This window comes from Ovis aries, chromosome 4 (assembly GCF_016772045.2).
Source record: "Ovis aries strain OAR_USU_Benz2616 breed Rambouillet chromosome 4, ARS-UI_Ramb_v3.0, whole genome shotgun sequence".
Taxonomy (NCBI): Eukaryota; Metazoa; Chordata; class Mammalia; order Artiodactyla; family Bovidae; genus Ovis; species Ovis aries.
The window spans coordinates 8,516,601-8,538,043 of NC_056057.1; the positions used below are offsets into that span (position 1 = coordinate 8,516,601).

Genomic DNA, 21,443 nt, shown 5'->3' on the forward strand with positions numbered 1-21,443 from the left:
GATCTGCGGAGGCGAGAGAAAAACCTGTGTGTGTTTGGCTGATTAGCAAACGTAGGTGCGAATCAATATAGTAAATTGTCAAGACTCAAGAAGTTGACGGAAATTGTTAACAGGAAACTCTTTTTACAATTTGTACAGGAAATGTCCACCTTGGTGAATTACATACTGAAAAAGCTGAGAGAAGATCAAGTCCAGATGGCTGATTATGCCCTTAAGTCAGCAGGTGAGTAAAGAAACGTTAAGCTCCGTGTAAAAAGTCAGGACTTCAGAACGATCTCCGTTCACTAGCGTCTGTGAAGAGGACCACAGAGAAAGCCTGCCTGCCACAGCAAGTTTGCATAAGCATCACAAACTTCATTGCATTTTGTCTTCTACATACAAAAATGACTGCTATTGACTAGTCTCAATGCACCGTTAGTGATAAGCAAGCGATAGTGTCTCAACTGTATGTCATGCCCTTTTAAAAAAAAAATTTTTTTTTTTTAAATTTTGGTCTGCACCGGGTCTGTTGCTGCGCCAAGTTTTCTCCAGTTGCGGTGGACGGGGACTACTCTCTGTTGCGGTGCACGGGCTTCTCATTCCGCTGGCTTCGCTTGCGGAGCCCAGGCTCTAGCCTGCCGGCTTCCGTAGTCGCAGCACGTGCGCTTCGGTAATTGCAGCACGTGGGCTGGTAGTTGTGGTGCGCAGGCTTAGTTGCTCCCTGACTTGCGAAGCTGGACCCCCTGTCTTAAGAGTGCAGAGGCTTAGCTGCTGGACTGCCAGGGAAGTCCCTGATGGGGCTTAATACATGTAGATGTGACAAGTCGTGAGGGAAGGTCAATGGGTGAGGTTAAAGTGACCTCTATGCTTATACAATTTTGAATTTTACACACATTGGTAAGATATTACCTGTAAATTGACTTTGAAAAGTTAGTGATGCGTATTAATATTGCCAGAGCAATCACTAAAAAGAACACAAAGTGTGTATAGAGGGAACCTACCTCAACATAGTAAAGGCATCTCTGACAAGCCCACAGCTAACATCGTACTCTGTGTGAAAAGCTGAACGCTTTTCCTCTAAGATCGGGATCTGGACAAGGATGCCTGTTCTCACTGCTTTTGTTCAGCATCGTATTGGAAATCACAGCCATAGCAATCAGAGAGGAAAAGGAGTAAAAGGCAGCCAAGTGGGAGAAAAAGAAATAAAACTATCACATTTGCAGATGACACGATACCATTTATAGCCATAAAGACTCTGCCAAATAATTATTACTTACATAGAGATTTACATAGAGATCATCAAAACTCTATTAGAATAAGTGAAATTAGTAAATTCAACTGTATATATTTCATTTTTAAATGCTTATGATCAGAAATTGGAAAAAGACAAAAACAGTCCTATTCACAATGACAGTGAAAGACATGAAATTATTGGGTATAAATTTAATAAAATTTTCATAGGATCTGTGTGCTAAAAACTGGACAAATGAACAAACAAAACCCACAAATGAAAGAAATAACAGAAGACCTGGACAGATCTTCCATGTTTGTGGATTAAAAGTTACAATATTTTTAAGATGGCAATTCTCTCTAGTTTGTTGGTTCAGTACAATCCCGATCAAAATCCCAGCACAACTGTTTGTAGAAGTCTATGGACTCTCTCTAAAATAGCTGAAGCAGTTTTGAAAGAAGAACAAATTTGGAGGACTCCCTGATGTTAAGCTACGATAGTATAAAGCTACAGTAATGAGAGTGTGAAATCAATGGAACATAATAGAAAGTCCAGAAATAATCCCACACTAATTAACTTTTGACAGTGGGGAAAAAGCAAGCTGATGGTGCTCAATGAGTTGGACATACAGTTCCAAAAGGAAAAGAATGGATAATTTGGGCTTCATCCAAATTTAAAACTTCTGCTTGGCAAGAAGATATTGAAAAGAATGAAAAGACAAGTCATGGACTGGGAAACAGTATTACAAACCACATAGCTGACAAAGGACTTTCATCCAGAATTTATAAACACTCTCAAACTTCACTATTGCAAATCCTACCTTCTCAGAAAAGGCACTGGTGATTTGATATTCACTCATACTTGTGTTTTTTTAATGCTGTATTTTGATACCCAGATGGAATTTAAGGAAGTGATTTGCATTTTATTTCTTATGTATAAAACACCTTTTACTTCTAGAATGAATTTGAAAGGATAATATTTGATGAGTATATTTTTTATATCCTTGATTAAAATTAAAGCTCAATGAATCTGAAGAAAGGCTATTATAAATACAACTTGTTAGTATATTTATGACACTTGGTTTTTCTGCTTTTGTTTTTGAGTAAATCGGGCTTATTTATCACAAAAGCTGTTAAAATGTGGGAATCCATATGTTTCTTTAGGTAATAAACGCAATCCACCTATTAGTTCCATGTCTAAATCAGTGGCTCCAGATTTCATTTTTTTATCATAATGTCAGTTCTAGAAATTTTGTGAAACCCCAGAACAAACATGATTTTCTCAAAGTGACAAGATTTCAGTGGTAATGAAAGCTGAAAATCATACTTTTACCACCAATTTCCTGGTATGAGTTTCACCTCATTTGTAAGTTGCCCAGTAATAGTTTTCCAGCAACATTAAAATCTAAATGGTGTTTTGAATTGTGTGATTTTTTTTTAATTTTGAAAATTATTTTATCATATCAGGAGCCTCTGTTGTTGAAGCTGGGACCTCAGAAAGTTACAAAAATAATAAAGCAAAACTGTACTGGCATGGGATTGGCTTCTTAAATTATGAAATGCCTCCAGACATCATTCTCCAGGTAAAAGTTAGATTAAAAATAACCTGTTTATATTTTAGGATCTTGTTCCTATTATTTATCATGAAAACATTAATGTCTGAAAGAGATGCTGCTCTGAACTTGCCAGAGAACCTGAAACCATCTGCTTGCATTTTTATAGTCATCAAAATACATTATTTCTTATTTTATGGGCAGAAAACTATGATTAGCTAATTGATTCTTATTTTAAGGTCAGTGAACTAGACTATGTACTTCTCAACTAGGACATACACATTCCATGTCTTCTGTTAAAGCTGATTCTGTAGTCTTCCTTTTCCAGCAAAAACTTCAATCCCTTGACAAATATTTGTTGAAGGTGCATGACCCCTGAGTGCAAGTACTGTGCTTTGTGCTATTCAGGTCACCACATTTTTATAAAGCCCAATTTTAACAGCAGAAATTTCCAAGTAAGATTTTCATTAACATTTCAGTTCGATTCAAAAGGCCCTTGATACCAACTGACAGTAGAGCTCTCAACCATAATTACACACCTGAATTTATTTCTAATTTAGAAATACCTTCAGGGGCAAACCTATAAATCTCAGTCCAGAGTACAGTCTAGATCTAGAAAATGGTGAACATCATTTATCATCCTTAGCACTGGTCCCAGCATCACTGTCACCACCATTATCATCTCTATTATCTCTATTATCATTATCACCACCATCACCACCATTGCCACCATCATCAACAACCACCACCACCATCATCATCACCCATCACCACCACCAGCACCACTACTGTTATCACCACTACCACCTACCATCACCAGCAGCAGCACCACCACCATCACCACCACCATCATCAGCAACCATCACCATCATCATCATCACCACCATCAAAACCACCATCACCACCATCACCACCACCATCACCAACCACCGCCACCATCATCATCACAGATCACCACCGCGAACACCACTACTGTTATCACCACTACCACCTACCATCACCACCATCACCAGCACCACCACCATCACCACCACCATCAGCAGCAACCATCACCATCATCATCATCACCACCATCAAAACCACCATCACCACCATCATCACCAACCACCACCGCCATCACAACCACCATCACAACCACCATCATCATCACTCATCACCATTGCCAGCACCACTAATGTTATCACCACTACCACCTACCATCACCACCAGCACCAGCACCACCACCATCATCACCAACCATCACCATCATCATCATCACCACCATCACAACCACCATCACCACCATCGCCACCATCATCACCAACCACCGCCACCATCATCATCACCCATCACCACCGTCAGCACCACTACTCTTATCACCACTATCACGTACCATCACCACCACCACCACCATCATCACCAACCATCACCATCATCACCACATCACCACCATCATCACCAACCACCACAACCATCATCATCACCATTATCACCACTATCACCTACCATCACCACCATCACCACCACCATCATCACCAACCATCACCATCATCACCACCATCATCACCACCACCATCACCATCACCAGCACCACCACTGTTATCACCACTATCACTTACCATCACCACCACCATCATCACCATCATCATCATCACCAACCACCACTACCACCATCATCACCACCATCACTACCACCATCATCACCACCATCACTACCACCACCACCAACCACCACCACCATCATCATCACCTATCATCACCACCACCATCATCACCACCATCACCATCATCACCAACCACCATCATCACCAACCACCACCACCATCATCATCACCATCACCAGCACCACCACCACCATCACCACCATCACTACCACCACCACCAACCACCACCACCATCATCACCACCACCATCACCATCACCAGCACCACCACTGTTATCACCACTATCACCTACCATCACCACCACCATCATCACCATCACCATCATCATCATCTCCATCACAACTACCACCATCATCATCATCACCACCATCACCACTGCCACCATCATCACCAACCACCACCACCACCATCATCACCACCATCACCACCATCACCATCACCACCACTGTTATCACCACTATCACCTACCATCACCATCACCATCATCACCATCATCATCATCATCATCATCACCATCACAACTACCACCACCACCATCATCACCACCATCACCACCACCATCACCACCATCGCCACCATCATCACCAACCACCACCACCAGCATCACCAACCACCACCACCATCATCATCACCACCATCACCATCACCAGCACCACCACTGTTATCACCACTATCACCTACCATCACCACCACCATCACCATCATCATCATCACCATCACAACTACCACCACCACCATCATCACCACAAGCACCAGCACCAGCACCACCATCGCCACCATCATCACCAACCACCGCCACCATCATCACCAACCACCGCCACCATCATCACCAGCCACCACCACCATCATCACCACCATCACCACTACTGTTATCTCCACTATCACCTACCATCACCACAAGCACCAGCACCAGCACCACTATCACCACCATCATCTTCACCAACCATCACCACCATCGTCACCAACCATCACCACCATCATCATCACCCATCACCAGCACCATCACTAGCACCACCATCACCACCACCATCACATTAACCACCATCATCATCACCCATCACCACCACCAGCACCATCCCATTAACCATCGTCACCATCACCTGCCATCACTGTCACCACTCTCTTCATTACCACCACCAGCACTATCTTCACCAGTGCTATCGCCACTCATACCAACCAGCTGCATCTAGCAGCTTACAGTCTTAATTAGAGCAACAAAAGAAAACATATGCCTGAATAACGGTTCTGATTGACATCAGCAATCAGAACTGTGGGGATCTGGAAGCTTTGCTGTTTGATACGTCTCACACAGAGCCCTCATATTATAGGCATAAGCAAGATCTACAGTCCGTAGTGATTAGCTGGCCAGCCCTGTAGGGGTGGATTTATATAAGCAAGTCAGGGATTGATGCAGTGCTTTCTTTCCAGCCGGATGTCCACCCTGGGAAGTGCTGGGCCTTTCCAGGCTCCCAGGGTCATGCCCTAATCAAGCTTGCCAGGAGGATCATACCAACTGCTGTTACCATGGAGCACATCTCAGAGAAGGTGTCCCCCTCAGGAAACACCTCCAGCGCACCCAAGGAATTTTCTGTCTATGTGAGGAGCTGTCTAAATCTTCCTTCAGAAGGGGCTGTAGGAGGTGATCAGCTAGGAACTGGGAGCTGAGGTCTCATCTGAGCTGTGCAGCTAAGCATTTCTATTTCTGTGTATTACTTCCAGTATCTCAGCTTTGTCATCTACAAAGTGAGAGGGTTGGACCAGATGATTACTACTACTTAATGCTACTGTTAAAAATTTTATCCAAGTTATTCGTGTACGATTCCCATAGATGAAAATGAAACAAGATTTTCCCTTGTCCCACTTCTCGCACTGATTTTTAATCCCTGGCCAGAGGGATTAAAAGATTTTCACTTGCCAGAGCTCGGGCTGCTCATGTGGTTACTGCCTTCATATCAGCTTTTACTGTTATTCCTTGATTTTTCAGTTTTGATTGTTACTATTGACTTCCTTGAATGGAAAATGGAGATTAGTTCTCTTCCACACCTCTCCCAATTCTCCCAAAATGTTTATGTCTTACAAGAAAAAAAAATAGGTTTATTGAGATATAATTCACACATCAGCAATTCAGACAGGTAAAGTGTACACTTAGTAACTTTTGGTATATTCACAGAGTCGTGTAACCATGATCATGATCAATTTTAGAGTATTTTTACTATTCTTCAGAGAAACCCTGCACCCCTTAGCTGTCACTTCTCATCCCCCACTCACTGCCCCAGCCACTGCAACCACTAATCTCTTTTGTATCTATAGATGTGCCTCTTTCAAATGTTGTCACTGTTGTTTAGCCACTAAGTCATGTCTGACCCTTTGCAGCCCTTTGGACTACAGCCTGCCAGGCTTCTCTGTCCATGGGATTTTCCAGGCAAAAATACTGCTCCAGTACGGGTTGCCATTTCCTTCTCCAGGGGATCGTCCCAGTTCAGGGATAGACCCCATGTCTTCTGCTTAGCAGGCGGATTCTTTTCCACTGAGCCACCTGGGAAGCCCTATTTTGGATAGTTCCTATAAAATGGAATCATATTATATGTGAATGGTTTTTGTGAATGGCTTGTTTCCCTCAGCATAATGTTTGCAAGGTCTACATAGGCTAAAATGTGTTACTATTTCATTTTCAATTGCTGAATAATATTTCATTCTATGGATAGACCCCTTTTTATTTATCCGTTCAGCTGGACATCTGAGTGGATCCCACCCTTCTGACTGCTATGAACAATGAACAGTGCTGCTGTGAGGCACTAGGTACAGAGTTTTCTGTGGACCTTGGTTTTCGTTTCTCTTGGGTTTGTGCCTCGGAGCAGAGTTTCTAGACCACGGGATAAATCTGTGTTTCATCTGTGAGACACTGGCAGATGGCATATCTCAGCTTCAGTACACATCCAATGTGTTCATTGTGACTCTGTGAACAGTATTGGTCTTAGCTGAGTCATGCAATCCCTTGAACACAGTTTCTTTTTTAAAACCTTTTTATTTTGTATTGGGGTATGGCCTGTTAATAATGTGATAGTTTCAAGTGAGCAGCAAAGGGACTCAGCCATACATATACACTTATCCATTCTCCCCAAACTCCCCTCCCAACCAGGCTGCCACATAACACTGAGCAGAGTTCTATGTGCTCTACAGTAGATCCTTGTTGGTTATCCACTTTAAATATATCAGTGTGTACGTATCCATCCCAAACTCCATAACTATCCCTTCCCTGCATCCTTCCCAGGGATCAAACCCATGTCCCCTGCATTGCAACGCAGATTCTTCACCACTAGACCACCAGGGAAGTTCCTTTATTTTTCAAAGATATCCCTCAGGAGCACTCTGCTCACATCTCTTCCGACCTGGTGGCTGGTCAGGCCTGATGCACAGCTGTTAGGGGATTTCAGCTCTACTCTCTGAGGATTTGACTTGTTTTAAATCTATTGTTTTGAAAATGTTTTTAATCTTATGTTTCTTCTTTGGTTTTCTGTTTTACTGTTTGGAATATCTAATCAATTTATATTTTAAATATAATTTTGAATATTTAAATTCTGCTGTCATGATTATTCTAAGAAATTTTTTTTTTTTTTGGAAATTCTCCCTTTTCTAGAATCTAAATATATTCCTTCATGGTTGCAATACCTTCCCTCCAACGTCTGAAGATATGAGCAGATGTAGTTTTGTTCCATGTTTTCAGCTCCTTCACATACTCCTAAGTACCTCCCTTGCTATTTATAATATGGGCTCCATCTTCCTTGTTAAGTGCTTTCCTCCTGTGTTTGGTGATGCTTGTCTGTCTCATTTAAGAGCTGAACAGTCCAAAGCTGGCTTTTTCTGCACACATCATGGGCAAGTTGACAGCAAGCTTCACAGCTAGATGGTCTGGTTGGAGACCCCAGAATGTGGTTTCTAGAAGGTTGACCCCAGGAATCCTACAACCTTGTGCCCAGGGGTTTTCAGTTTAGCCCACACCCTGGGTGTGGCAGTGCACAGCCCATCATTCTTGATAGGATCTACCTTCCCCTGTTATTTCTGCAGGATGCTCTCGAGGTCAGTTGTCCTGGAGGTGGGAAGAAAACGGCAATTCTTTTCTGGACCAGGACAGGAGTGATGGCTAGGCTCTAAATGCTTCTTAAAAAGACCATCAGAGGAACCTCCCTGGTAGTACAGCGGATGGGAGTCTGCCTGCCAATGCAAGGGACACAGATTCAATACCTGGTCTGGGAAGATTCCACTTGCCGAGGGCAACTAAAGCCCACACGCCACAGGTACTGAGCCCACCCTGCAACTACTGAAGCCTGTGTGCCTAGAGCGCCCTACAGCGAGACGCCACCGGCGTGAGAAGCCCGTGCACGAAACTAGAGAGAAACTAGAGAGTCGCTCCGCTCACCGCAACTAGAGAAAGCTCGCACACAGCGAAGACCCGGTGCGACGAAAACTTCATTAATCGATTTTTTAAAAGATCGTCAGCCCACCCTCAGATGAAGCCCACTCCCGGCTTCATGCGTAGCCTCCGCACCGTGGCCCCACCTCTGGCCCTTTCTGAGGAGTCATCACTAGCTCCAGCGTGCTGGAGCACGCTGCAGCCGGAGCGACTTGAGTTTCCTCTGGGCCAGTGCACCAGCCACCATTTGGCCGTCTCCAGATGCTTTTCTCTTCGGGTCTGCGCCTGTGTTTCCCTCAGAGGTTTATGCCTCACTCCATCCCCTCGGGGTCCCTCTCTGAAGGGGGCTCAGCGTTAAACACGGTGCTTATTCCCCGCCTTGTGTGTCGCTGGAACACCTTTAGATGCTGTGGGTCTCGAGTTATAAAACAGACTGCCGTCCTTTGATGGGAGCCTGCTGCCAGTCACAGTCAGTGTCTGCAGACACTTGTAGTTGAGTTATACTGGACTGGAGCAGAAGAGTGCACACAGTTGCTCATTAGAGAGGAATTATGAGTGAATCCTTCAGGCAAGAATCCTTTAAGAAATAGACCATATTTTAAAAGTTAAAAAAAAAAATCCTTTTAGTAAGACAAAATACTTCTCATTGTTTTTCTCAATATTAGCACATGAACCAAGAAAATTAAAACAGGATCATAAAGAAGGTTCAAAATAAAACTAGCATGCCTCTCTGAACAGGCTAAAGGAACTATATGAGATGATATATAAATATATATACATATATATGTCAAATATGAAATATGTATGTTTATGTCAATATATTGGAGAAGGAAATGGCAACCCACTCCAGTGTTCTTGCCTGGAGAATCCCAGGGACAGTGGAGCCTGGTGGGCTGCTGTCTATGGGGTCACACAGAGTCGGACGCGACTGAAGCGACTTAGCAGCAGCAGCAGCAGCAGCAGCAGCAGCAGCAGCAGCAGCAGCATGCCAATATATAGATTAGAAGTATATATAACTGTGGGGCATTATTTAATCATGATGTATCCAATTCTTTTAGTTATCCATTTATTTTTGGTTGCGCTGGGTCTTCCCTGCTGCGTGTGAGCTTTCTCTAGTTGCAATAAGCAGGAGCTACTCTGTTGCGGACAGTGGGCTCTGGGCTCGTGGGCTTCAGTAGCTGTGCACATAGGCTTAGTAGCTGCAGCTTGCAAGCTCTGGAGGGAGGGCTCAGTAGTTGTGGCCCACAGGCTTCGTTGCCCTGTGGCGTGTGGGGTCTTCTCAGATCAGGAATCAAACCCACATCCCCTGCATTGGCAGAAAGATTCTTAACCACGGGATAACCAGGGAAGTCCCAATTCTTTTACAAAATTGACTCATAGTTTAAATATTACGATTTTCATGACAAAATGATTGAACTCATGAAACTTTATTTTTTGTTGTGGTGCTACGATTCAAAGACACTAACCATAAACTTTAGATTTACAAGATTAATTAATTTCCACCAGTGTGCTCTCTCTCTCTCCTCAAAAATCTTCAGCTTTAAAGGGTAGGGAAGGAAGGTCAAAAGCACAAGGGAAATTGCATACACATATCATCAACAAAAGCTTACTTTTGGGATGGAGCTATTTGTGTGATCAAAGTTCAGCAAATTGGTGAAGTTTAACGCATTTTGGGCCGATGTGGGGGCTCATTTCTTGGTTTATTTTACCCAAAGCATAGTAAATACAGTTAGGAGGTGAAAGTCAATGCTGACATGTGCTGTCATCTGTCTCTTCATCCTGTCTGTCTGTCTCTCCATCCTAGTCTGTTCAGCCCTTTGATTAGGCTGGTTCTTGCCTCACAATCCTCCCCCCAACCCGTGCCCAGTGCTGACATGCAGCACAGCAGTGTGTCCCTGTGGACACCCAAAGATGTCTGGGGAGTTGTTACTTAAACAGACGATTGACTCCGTTTATTTTAACCGAACACACATTCATTACAACCGGGTCTGTTGCTTTCTTTATAGGGCATCTCGAAACAATGTGAAGGAGAAGAAATTTTTCTAGGTCAGTTTGTATATAACAAAACAGGGACCACCGTTCAAACATTTGCACTCCAGGTAATGAGAGCCTTGGGAGAAGGTACGGTATCTGTGGCTCCATGCCCAGGAGGGATTTGGGGGGTTGCTTGATGTAAAGTGGTGTGTGAGAATAACTGTGACGAAAGTGTGAGATAAGCAAGCCTTGTCTGAATTCCAGTTCTTAGCTCCAATCATGTTCATAAGTTTTAATGCAAAAAAACAGGCAAATATAATACAAAGTTGTTTCCGAGACAATTTTTTTATTATTTGCTATTACTTTTACACACACACACACACACACACACACACACACACACACACTCACTCACTCTTCCTCAGTCCTTATTTATCAGATTCCCTTGATAATATCTAATCCGACAGTCACTATCTTCTTCCTTGGGTGAAGGGGGTGGGGATGACGGTACAAAACGAGATGATTGGAGGCAGAGAGGAACTCAGAGAGAATAAATATTTCATACCAGATAAGAAAAACTCAGCCTAACTCAAAGGGGAAAGAACACCAGTTGGTAACTTATAAATCCCTAAAAGTCAGTAAGCCATAAGAAATGTATTGCATTCATTCTCATTAGTCACGGGAACGAATGAAAAGACGTAGAAGGCATCTCAAGCCATGTAAACAGAAGTGTGTTATACTTCTTGGCCTGTGCTGAGAAAATCTAAGCTGAAAACAATTCATGTGTCAGAAATGAACGCCCTTACAGAGTTTCACATTCAACGGTACATCCACGTCCCTCCCTGCCCCCTCCCTGGGGCAGCCAGTCGGGACCACCATGGAGACAGGAGAAGGCGGTGAGAGGTCCCCGGGGTCCAGACCACCATGCTATTTGCCTTCCCGTGTCTGCCTTTTTATCAGCTCTTTCCTTACGGTAGACCAGGATGCCATCCATTAGACTGGTGCTTGAAAGTACTTGAGTTAAGAAGGAAAGAAAGTGTTCTAATTTTTTTCATTTATATCAGCATTACTTGAGATTCTTTGAGATAGTTCATTTGATAAGACATTAATTTTACTCTTTTCTCTTTTTTCAGCGTGAAGTTCCTGAATTCTTGTTATGTGTGAAACTTAAAATTCTCAGCAACTGGGGACACCCAAACTATACTTGTTTATATAGATTCAGGGTTCATGGCACCCCAAGAGATGACAGCTAGAAGAACTGGTGCAGAAGGCCATGACCACAAGTCCCAAATATTCAAGTACTCCAGTTCCCTCTGATTATATCACATCCATAGGAATCAAAAATCAGAAGTGGGAGAGAAACCTTAAAGTGGTTCTTACCTGCAGTAAAACGTGAATGAATTGTACTATTAAAAATATGAAAATAAATTCAATCTCTGCATTAGTGTGGCCTCTGAGGATGAATCATGTTGCTGAAGCACTGAAAAATGAGTTTGCATTTACAAGAAGATGGTAATTCTCAACACTCTTTCTCATAATAGCATATTAGTTCATCCATACCAGGCGTGGATATCTGCTGTTACCACTATTCGTTAACACTGATCTGGACACATCTGTAATTAGAGAAGCTAAAGAAATTAGGGGTACAATTTAGGAAGGCCAACCATAATTCATTTGCAGATGACTTGATGAATTCCTTCAAAAGCAATTGAATCAGTGAAAATATACATTATAAACAAAGATGGATACAAAATTATCGTATATAAGTCAAATCAAAAATATAAACCACAACCAGTAAGAGAATATAATTTACAAAAGCCTCAATGGAAAATTTTTAAAAATCAAATGAAAGAATTAAACTGTTTGAAGAGCCAATAAAACAGCAGTGGATAATGAAAAGACCTAAAAAAAAAAAAAATGGAAAGACATAACCTGTCTATGGATACAAAAACTTCACTGTCAAGAAGTCGATTCTGTCTAAACTAATCTACAAATTCAGTTAAATCTTAATTAAAACCCAGAAAAAAAATTATGGTATTTTGGCCATGTGTGAGGGCTTGTAGACTGCCTCAAATAGTGACAGGATTTCAGAGGCCTGTTTAATATCTTTATTGTTTGAGGTTAGAAGCCACCTTTCTTTCCAGATTGCCGGGTGAACCTGCCCCATGGAGAATGCATAGTGGGAGCCCGTGTATATATCAGCCAGGAGCTGGGCTCTTATCAGAGCAGTGATTTCTGCCTTCTGGGCTAAGCTCCCTGGGGACAGGGCTTTTTCTTTAATAATCCCTTTAAGTGTTACCACTGCATACTCAGGGGCTTCCCTGGTAGCTCAGCTGGTGAAGAATAAGCCTGCCATGCAGGAGATCACAGTTCGATCCCTGGTTGGGAAGATCCCCTGGAGGAGGACATGAGCTTGAATTAACAGCCCAAGGCTTATACCCTATCTCTCATGTGTATACCATTTGACATGCTTTTTAAAGTCTGGGAATGCCAAAGCTGGGATTGAGACTAACTTTACTAACATTTTTATTGTTTCACAGACCGTTTGGCACTCTTTAGTCCCCATCAGGGATTCAAGATTACGTCCCTTCAGTGTCCCCTTAGAGGGGTTTTTGCTATGAGCCCGTAGTTTGGGATCTAAATCCCATAGAACCCTGCCATTTCCAGAAACCCTCTCAGTTGGCTGTGGGTCTTGCTGCAGCTGCTGCTAAGTCGCTTCAGTCGTGTCCGACTCTGTGCCCCCCGACAGGTGCTCCCAATTCTGCAATTGTTTGCTTCCTGTGAGGCCAAAGATCCCCGCTGTCCTTGAGAGAGAGCAAAACCTAGATACTTGCTCTTTGCATATCTGGGCCTTTTTCTGGGAGGCCTTATATCCACAATTGGCCAAATAGTTCAGCGTCTTGATGGTATTTTGTACACATTTGTCAGCTGTAGGACTTGCTGTGAGCAAGTCATGCACATATTGGAGTAAGAGTCCTTCATCCCATCTTAAATTTCTAAAGTCTCTAGCTGGCATCTCCCCAAACAAGGCAAGGGAATTCTTAAATCCTTGAGGCAGGACTGTCCAACAATACTGTGGGACTACCTGTGTTTCTGGGTCCTGCTATTCAAACGTAAATAGATGGTTGTGGTTTTTCTGTAATTGGAATGTAGAAGAAAGCATCTTTTCAGTCCAGGACTGAGAACCAGCCATATTCTCCTGGAATCGTTGTACATAGGGCTTCCCTTGTAGCTCGTTCGATAAAGAATCTGTCTGCAATGCAGGAGATCTGGGTTTGATTCCTGGGGCGGGAAGATCCCCTGGAGACGAAAATGGCAACCCACTCCTGTATTCTTGCCTGGAGAATCCCATGGACAGAGGAGCCTGGCAGGCTACAGTCCATGGGGTCGCAAGAGTCAGACACAACTTAGTGACCAGACCACCATGGATTAGGTCCCACAGGGTTTAAGACTTCATTAACAGCCCTCAAGTCCTGGACAGACTGATACTCTGTCGCGTCTGGCTTCTTGACCAGGAGGATTAGGAGTGTTATATGCAGACCTGCAAGGTTTAATCTGTCGTATTTTCAAAAATTTTTCCAGAGTTGGCTGTATTCCCTTTTGGTCTTCTTGTCTCAGAGGATATTGTTTTAGATTAGGTGTCCCAGCATCCCTTTTTGATGGGATTTGTACTGGTCTTGCTTTTTTGGCCTTCCCCAGAGTTCTCATCAGTAGGTAAGAATCTGCCTACAATGCAGGAGACACAGGAGATGCAGGTCCGGTCCATGAGTTGAGAAGATCTCCTGGAGAAGAAAATGGCAACCCACTCAAGTATTTTTGCCTGAAAATCCCATGGACAGAGGAGCCCGGCAGGCTCCAGTCTAAAAGGGTCGCAAAGACTCGGAAACGACTGAGAGACTAAGCGTACACACAGACAGTGCTGTCAGCCCACACTTCTGGCCTCACCTTTTCATAGACCTCGGTGGGGAAGAACTCTGTCTCCTTCTCTGGGGGTTTCATGAGCATCATTTGTAGGCTCAGCACATGCTCCAGTGGGACCCTGGTGTCAAGACGTTCTGGTGGAAAAGTTACTTGAGCGTTTAATTTACAAAGGAGATCTCATCCCCAAGGTGGGGCTAGGACGCTCTGACACATAAAAGTTGTGTTTCAGGCTGAGATCCCCTAATTGGCATTGCAGAGGTTGTTAAAATGGATGGTTTAGTACTTGTCCAGAACTCCCATGACTGGGATACACTGGGATGTTTTCTGTGCCACCGTGGTGTTCACTGCAGAATATGAGGCACCTGTATCTATTAGAAAGTCCATCAATTTTTTCCCCACTGGCAAAGTCACCCAGGGCTCCTGTGGGGAAATTAGAATCAGATGCCTGAAGTCTAAGGGAGCCCCTAGGACTCTTCATTCATCATCAGAACATTCCCCTCTTTCTACCATATGAGAGGTTCCTGTCCTCCTGATATACTTTGGTTTAGGGCAACCATTTTTCCAATGCCCATCCTCCTTGCAGTGAGCACACTGCTCCTCCCCCAGTGGTGGCAGCTTGCCTCCTTTTAGGTTATTCGGCTTCTGGGAATCCAATACTGCTGCCAGAAAAGGTGGCTTCTGTTTTCCATCTTTCTTGCTTTTGCTGTTGTTCCCTGTTGAATGCTTTAAAAGCAACATCTACTGATTGAGAAGAGCTCATTCTACATGATCTAATTTTTGTAAATTTCTTCTTATGTCTGAAGCACTTTGCCCAATAAAGGTCATATTTACCATCCTTACATTCTCAGGGGCCTCAGGGTCTGTATCCAACACCATGCACGTCTTGATATGATGCAATGAGAAGGTCAGATCATTGCTTTTGTGGTAGTTCCACTAAAAACATCGCTTGAGACTCATCTTGAATAAACATGTGGCTTATCAGTTGTGCTTTTCGTTTTGCTTCCTTGTCTACCTCTCCTGATCTTACATTTAGGCAGCAGTGCCTCTAAGTTTGGTAAATCCTTTCTAGAAATTCTGATGGATCTTCATTTGGTTTCTGATTTATCTCCTGGATTTTGTTTAAGCTCCTTTGTCCAGGTATCCCCTTTTGAAGGCCCACTAAGATACATCTCATGCAGTGTTCTAAAAGGGGCATGCCTCCAATATTAGGATCCCAGTAAGGCTCCGCAATAGGGACTGCCAGATTTTGCTTCTGGAGTTCCATTTGGATCCACTAGATGGTGGTGTTGCACTTTCACTCCAGCCTTGTTAGAGACCATCCTCCTTTCATCCCTAGTAAGCATTATATTTATAAAGGGGTCAATGTCTGCCCAAGTGGAATCAGTTCAGTTCAGTTTAGTCGCTCAGCCGTGTCTGACTCTTTGCAACCCTATGGACTGTAGCTCGCCAGGCCTCCCTGTCCATCACCAATTCCCGGAGTTTACTCAAACTCATCCCCATGGGATGCCATCCAACCATCTCATCCTCTGTCGTCCCCTTCTCCTCCTGCCTTCCATCTTTCCCAGCATCAGGGTCTTTTCAAATGAGTCAGCTCTTCGCATGAGGTGGCCAAAGTATTGGAGTTTCAGCTGCAACATCAGTCTTTCCAGTGAATATTCAGGATCAATTTCCTTTAGGACGGACTGGTTGGATCTCCTTGCAGTCCAAGGGACTCTCAAGAGTCTTCTCCAACACCACAGTTCAAAAACATCAGTTCTTTGCTGCTCAGCTTTCTTTATAGTCCAACTGGAAAAATCATAGCTTTGACTAGATGGACCTTTGTTGACAAAGTAATGTCTCTGCTTTTTAATATGCTGTCTAGGTTGGTCATAACTTTTCTTCCAAGGAGTAAGCATCTTTAAATTTCATGGCTGCAGTCACCATCTGCTGTGATTTTGGAGCCCGAGAAAATAAAGTCAGCCACTGTTTGATGGGACCAGATGCCATGATCTTTGCTTTCTGAATGTTGAGCTTTAAGTCAACTTTTTCACTCTCCACTTTCATCAAGGGGCTCTTTAGTTCTTCTTCACTTTCTGCCATAAGGATGGTGTCATCTGCATATCTGAGGTTATTGATATTTCTCCCGGCAATCTTGATTCCAGCTTGTGCTTCTTCCAGTCCAGCGTTTCTCATGATGTACTCTGCATAGAAGTTAAATAAGCAGGATGACAATATACAGCCTTGATGTACTCCTTTTCCTATTTGGAACCAATCTGTTGTTCCATGTCCAGTTCTAACTGTTGCTTCCAGACCTGCATACAGATTTCTCAAGAGGCAGGTCAGGTGGTCTTGTATTCCCAAGTGAGACGGTGGCTGGCGAATACGGTGGTGAAGAGTTTAATCCTACAGAGTGGGTCTTCTTGGCAAGCAGTGTTATGGTTTCCCCTGGGTTTCCTTTCAGACGGTTGCACCACACGGTGGCAGTCCTCTGATTCCTTTTCCTCCTGATGTAAGAGCAGAAATGCTTCTGCATACGAAATCTTATCTTTTTTCTCTGCTCTTTTGCAAAACACTTCCAACTGCAAGATCGTAAAATAACTGAAAGCGCCATTCAGGGGCCATCAGTCTTCTGATCCTAATACACATTGTGTACAAATTCCATTATAATAGTACATCCTGTCTTTCTTAGTCATAGGCTTATGGGTCAGACTGGCTCCAAATAGGGAAAGGAGTACGTCAAGGCTGCATATTGTCACCCTGCTTATTTAACTTATATGCAGAGTACATCATGAGAAATGCTGGGCTGGAAGAAGCACGAGCTGGAATAAAGATTGCCGGGAGAAATATCAATAACCTCAGATATGCAGATGACACCACCCTTATGGCAGAAAGCGAAGAACTAAAGAGCCTCTTGATAAAAGTGAAAGAGGAGAGTGAAAAAGTTGGCTTAAAACTCAACATTCAGAAAACGAAGATCATGGCATCTGGTCCCATCACTTCATGGCAAATAGATGGGGAAACAGTGGAAACAGTGACACACTTTAATTTTTTGGGCTCCAAAATCACTGCAGATGGTGACTGCAGCCATGAAATTAAAAGACGCTTACTCCTTGGAAGAAAAGCTATGACCAACCTAGACAGCATACTGAAAAGCAGAGACATTACCTTGCCGACAAAGGTCCATCTAGTCAAGGCTATGGTTTTCCAGTGGTCCTGTATGAATGTGAGAGTTGGACTGTGAAGAAGGCTGATGCCGAAGAATTGATGCCTTTGAACTGTGGTGTTGGAGAAGACTCTTGGGAGTCCCTTGGACTGCAAGATCAAACTGAATATTCATTGGAAGGACTGATGCTGAAACTCCAATACTTTGGCTACCTGATGCAACTGACCCATTGGAAAAGACCCTGATGCTGGGAAAGATTGAAGGCGGGAGGAGAAGGGGACGACAGAGGATGAGTTGTTTGGATGGCATCACTGACTCAGTGGACTTGAGTTTGAGCGAGCTCTGGGAGTTGGTGATGGACAAGGAAGCCTGGCGTGCTGCAGTCCATGGGGTCACAAAGAGTCCGACACAACTGAGCGACTTCACTTTCACTTTTCCCTTTCATGCATTGGAGAAGGAAATGGCAACCCACGCCAGTGTTCTTGCCTGGAGAATCCCAGGGACGGGGGAGCCTCATGGGCTGCCGTCAGTGGGGTCGCACAGAGTCGGACACGACTGAAGCGACTCAGCAGCAGCAGCAGCAGCAGCAGCAGCAGCAGCAGCAGCAGCAGCAGCAGCAGCAGCAGAGGGACTGACTGAACTGAGCTGAACGTAGTATAATTCTCAAAAGACGTTCACTCGTGCCACCTCTGCAGTGTGCTTTTCCTCATTTTACAGTTTTCTCATGTAACAGGAAACAATAAAGACAAATGCTGCCCTTGCCACAGTTCCTCTCAGCTATGTCAGTCTTTCCCCTTGGGTAATTTTTCCGACATTAACTGGTAACTGCAGGTCTGCAAACAGCCTTCCTCGGGGGACTGGGGGCTGACGTGGGGGAGCAGGCGCCTGACAGACACTGGTAGACACAGCTTTGGGTAAGAGCTAATAAATACATGGGTTTCCCTGGTGGCTCAGATGGTAAAGAATCCACCTTCAATGCAGGAGACCCAGGTTTGATCCCTCAGTAGGGAAGATCCCTTGAAGAAGGGAATGACAACCCACTCTAGTATTCTTTCCTGGAGAATTCCATGGACAGAGGAGCCTGGTGGGCTACAGTCCGGGGGTCGCAAAGAGTCAGATGCAACTGATCGCAAAGCATGCACAGAGTAAATAGTTATCCAGGTAGAGTTTACCATCTCTGCAATTATGAAGAGGTTAGTTCCTTACTTCCAACTCCACACCCTGACTGATGTTTTGTATGGTTCCGATGAGGGTATTTCCTTGCACAATAAACAAACATAATGAATAGCGTCCACACTGTTCCCCAGCTCATTTAATCATCTACACTGGAAAACTATGTAATAGATAGACCAGCAGCAGTGTGAATATGTTGTAGGAGGGGGGCCCCTTCCAGGGCCTGAGAGTGGGTTCTTATCTAACACTCAGAAATGAATTGTCTGAGGAGACACCTGTGCTGACAAAGCAAGAGACTTTATTGGAAAGGGGTGCCAGGGTGGAGGTGGCAGGGCAAGGGAACCCGGAGGAACTCTCTGCCACATGGCTCCCAGTCTCGGGTTTTACAGTGGGTGATGGGACGAGTTTCTGGCTGTCTCTGGCCAATGATTCTGACTCAGGGTCCTTCCTGTGCTACACGCATTGCTCAGCCAAGATGGATTTCAGCAAGGAGGATTCCGGGAGGTGGTAGGACATGTGGCATCTCCTTCCATTATTTACCTAATTCTTCTGGTTGGTGGTGGCTGATTAGTTCTGTATTCCTTACCAGGACCTCCTGTCATAAAATAACTTATGCAAATATTCACTATAGTGCCTAGTCAGTGTGTTTCCTGTAACACTTGGGTATGTAAGTATTTCATCTTTTCTGTACCAAAGGCAAGCTAACCATAGACCCGAACTTGATTAATAAGTCTAGAAACAGAGTTGTCTTCCCTTCTGTTTGTAGCTTTAAAAAAAAAAAACCTGTTATCAGCTACATATACATCCCAGCTAATGTCTGCTAACCGGATTTAACTAATCATCAATGATTGGGAAACAAATATCAGGTGATTTTGTACACAGTTATCTCATTCAATTCCATTTTCTACATTAGAGAACTGAAGTTCAGAGCAAAGAATCCTGTGTCCTATTGTTTTTGCCCGTCTGCTATTACCAGAGCTGGCCTGCAGCCCAGAGACTTTCTGTTCCCAGAGTTTCTTTACTATCTAATGCTGCCCTCTTTCTCACTGCTACATCTCTTGGCCTGGCTTTGGGATCAGATTGCTTCTGGCTTTAAATTATCTTGCATTCTCTGAAGCAGTGTGGCAGATGAGAAAGTGGTAGCAGTGCTCAGAGAGTAGCTTTTCCCATAACTAATAAATAGTCCTGTTGTTCCTAAAGCAACGGAAAAATGGAAATAGCAAACACGTACAGTCCTTATTGTGTGTTAGACACTATTGCAAACTTTTCTGTGTTATAGCAACTCATTTAATCCTCACTGAAATTTTTAATATATATACATTATTATTACAGATGCGATCCTGAGTTGCAAACAGGTTCCTTACTTTGCCCAAGATCATACAGCGGCAAAGTGGGACAGGAACGGATGCCATCCTTTCCTTTTATTTACAACTATGATGCAACTCAAAAGTTTTCTCAAACTTTTTCTTTTGAAACATTTCAAAAGCACAGAGAATTTTAATAGCACAGTGAACACCCGCATATGTAACTCTGTCTAGAGTTTGCAGTTACCAACATTTGCCACACTTACTCCATCTGCATGTATGTGTGTGATCATGACACCACAACATCTGTCCTGGGCAGGTCACCCCCAAACATGCCTCAATGGCGTTCCCATTGTGTTGAAGTAAATTTACTTGAGAAACAGCAGGTGGGAAAAAAAGGATATGAATGGGATGGACATGTACACCCTGCTATAATTAAAATGAACAATCAACAAGAACCTACTCTACAGTACGTGGAACTCTGCTCAATGTTATGTGGCAGCCTGGATGGGAGGGGAGTTTGGGGGAGAATGGATCCGCATATACGCATGGCTGAGTCCCTTGCTGCTTATCTGAAACTATCACAGCATTGTTAATGGGCCACGAACGTGAAAGTGTTAGTGCTCAGTCCAGTGGGGCTCTTTGTGATCCCATAGACTCGTGGCCCACCTGCCAGGATCCTCTGTCCATGGGATTTCCCAGGCAGGAATACTGGAGTGGGTTGCCATTCTCTTCTCCAGGGGATCTTCCCAGTCCAGGGATCGCACCCAAGATTCCTGCCTTGCAGGTGGATTCTTTAAGGTCTCAGCTACGAGGGAAGCCCAATAATGGGCTATACGTCAATACAAAATAAAAAGTTTAAAAGCAAATAAATAACACTCTGACCACTCCCCCAACCCACCCCCGCCCCACTGAAAGTGGTAAATAAATTACTTAGTGGGAAATATTTATTTGGGGACCCAACTCAAAATTATTTTTAGCTCTGTTTCCTCTAACTGTTTTGTAGACCTATAACCCAAATCTAAACGGAAGTTAAGGTGTTAAAGGAATGGGGGAGGTGGGAAGCAGAGCAGAAAGGCGGGAGGCGTTCGCAGGATATTGCCTGGGACTGCC

The 21,443-nt window shown here is 43.8% G+C and overlaps 1 protein-coding gene across 1 annotated transcript in view; it reads left to right on the forward strand.

Moving 5' to 3' along the window:
* SUN3 (Sad1 and UNC84 domain containing 3) overlaps nucleotides 1–12,236 on the forward strand; it is a 48,974-nt gene extending 36,738 nt beyond the window's left edge. Inside the window, exons 6-10 of the mRNA XM_004007699.6 lie at nucleotides 139–223; nucleotides 2,677–2,792; nucleotides 5,834–6,001; nucleotides 10,823–10,915; nucleotides 11,924–12,236. Of these exons, the coding sequence (XP_004007748.2) occupies nucleotides 139–223; nucleotides 2,677–2,792; nucleotides 5,834–6,001; nucleotides 10,823–10,915; nucleotides 11,924–12,043 (582 nt within the window). The 3' untranslated portion in view covers nucleotides 12,044–12,236. The remainder of the gene's footprint in view (nucleotides 1–138; nucleotides 224–2,676; nucleotides 2,793–5,833; nucleotides 6,002–10,822; nucleotides 10,916–11,923) is intronic.
* The last annotated feature ends 9,207 nt before the right edge of the window (nucleotides 12,237–21,443 follow it).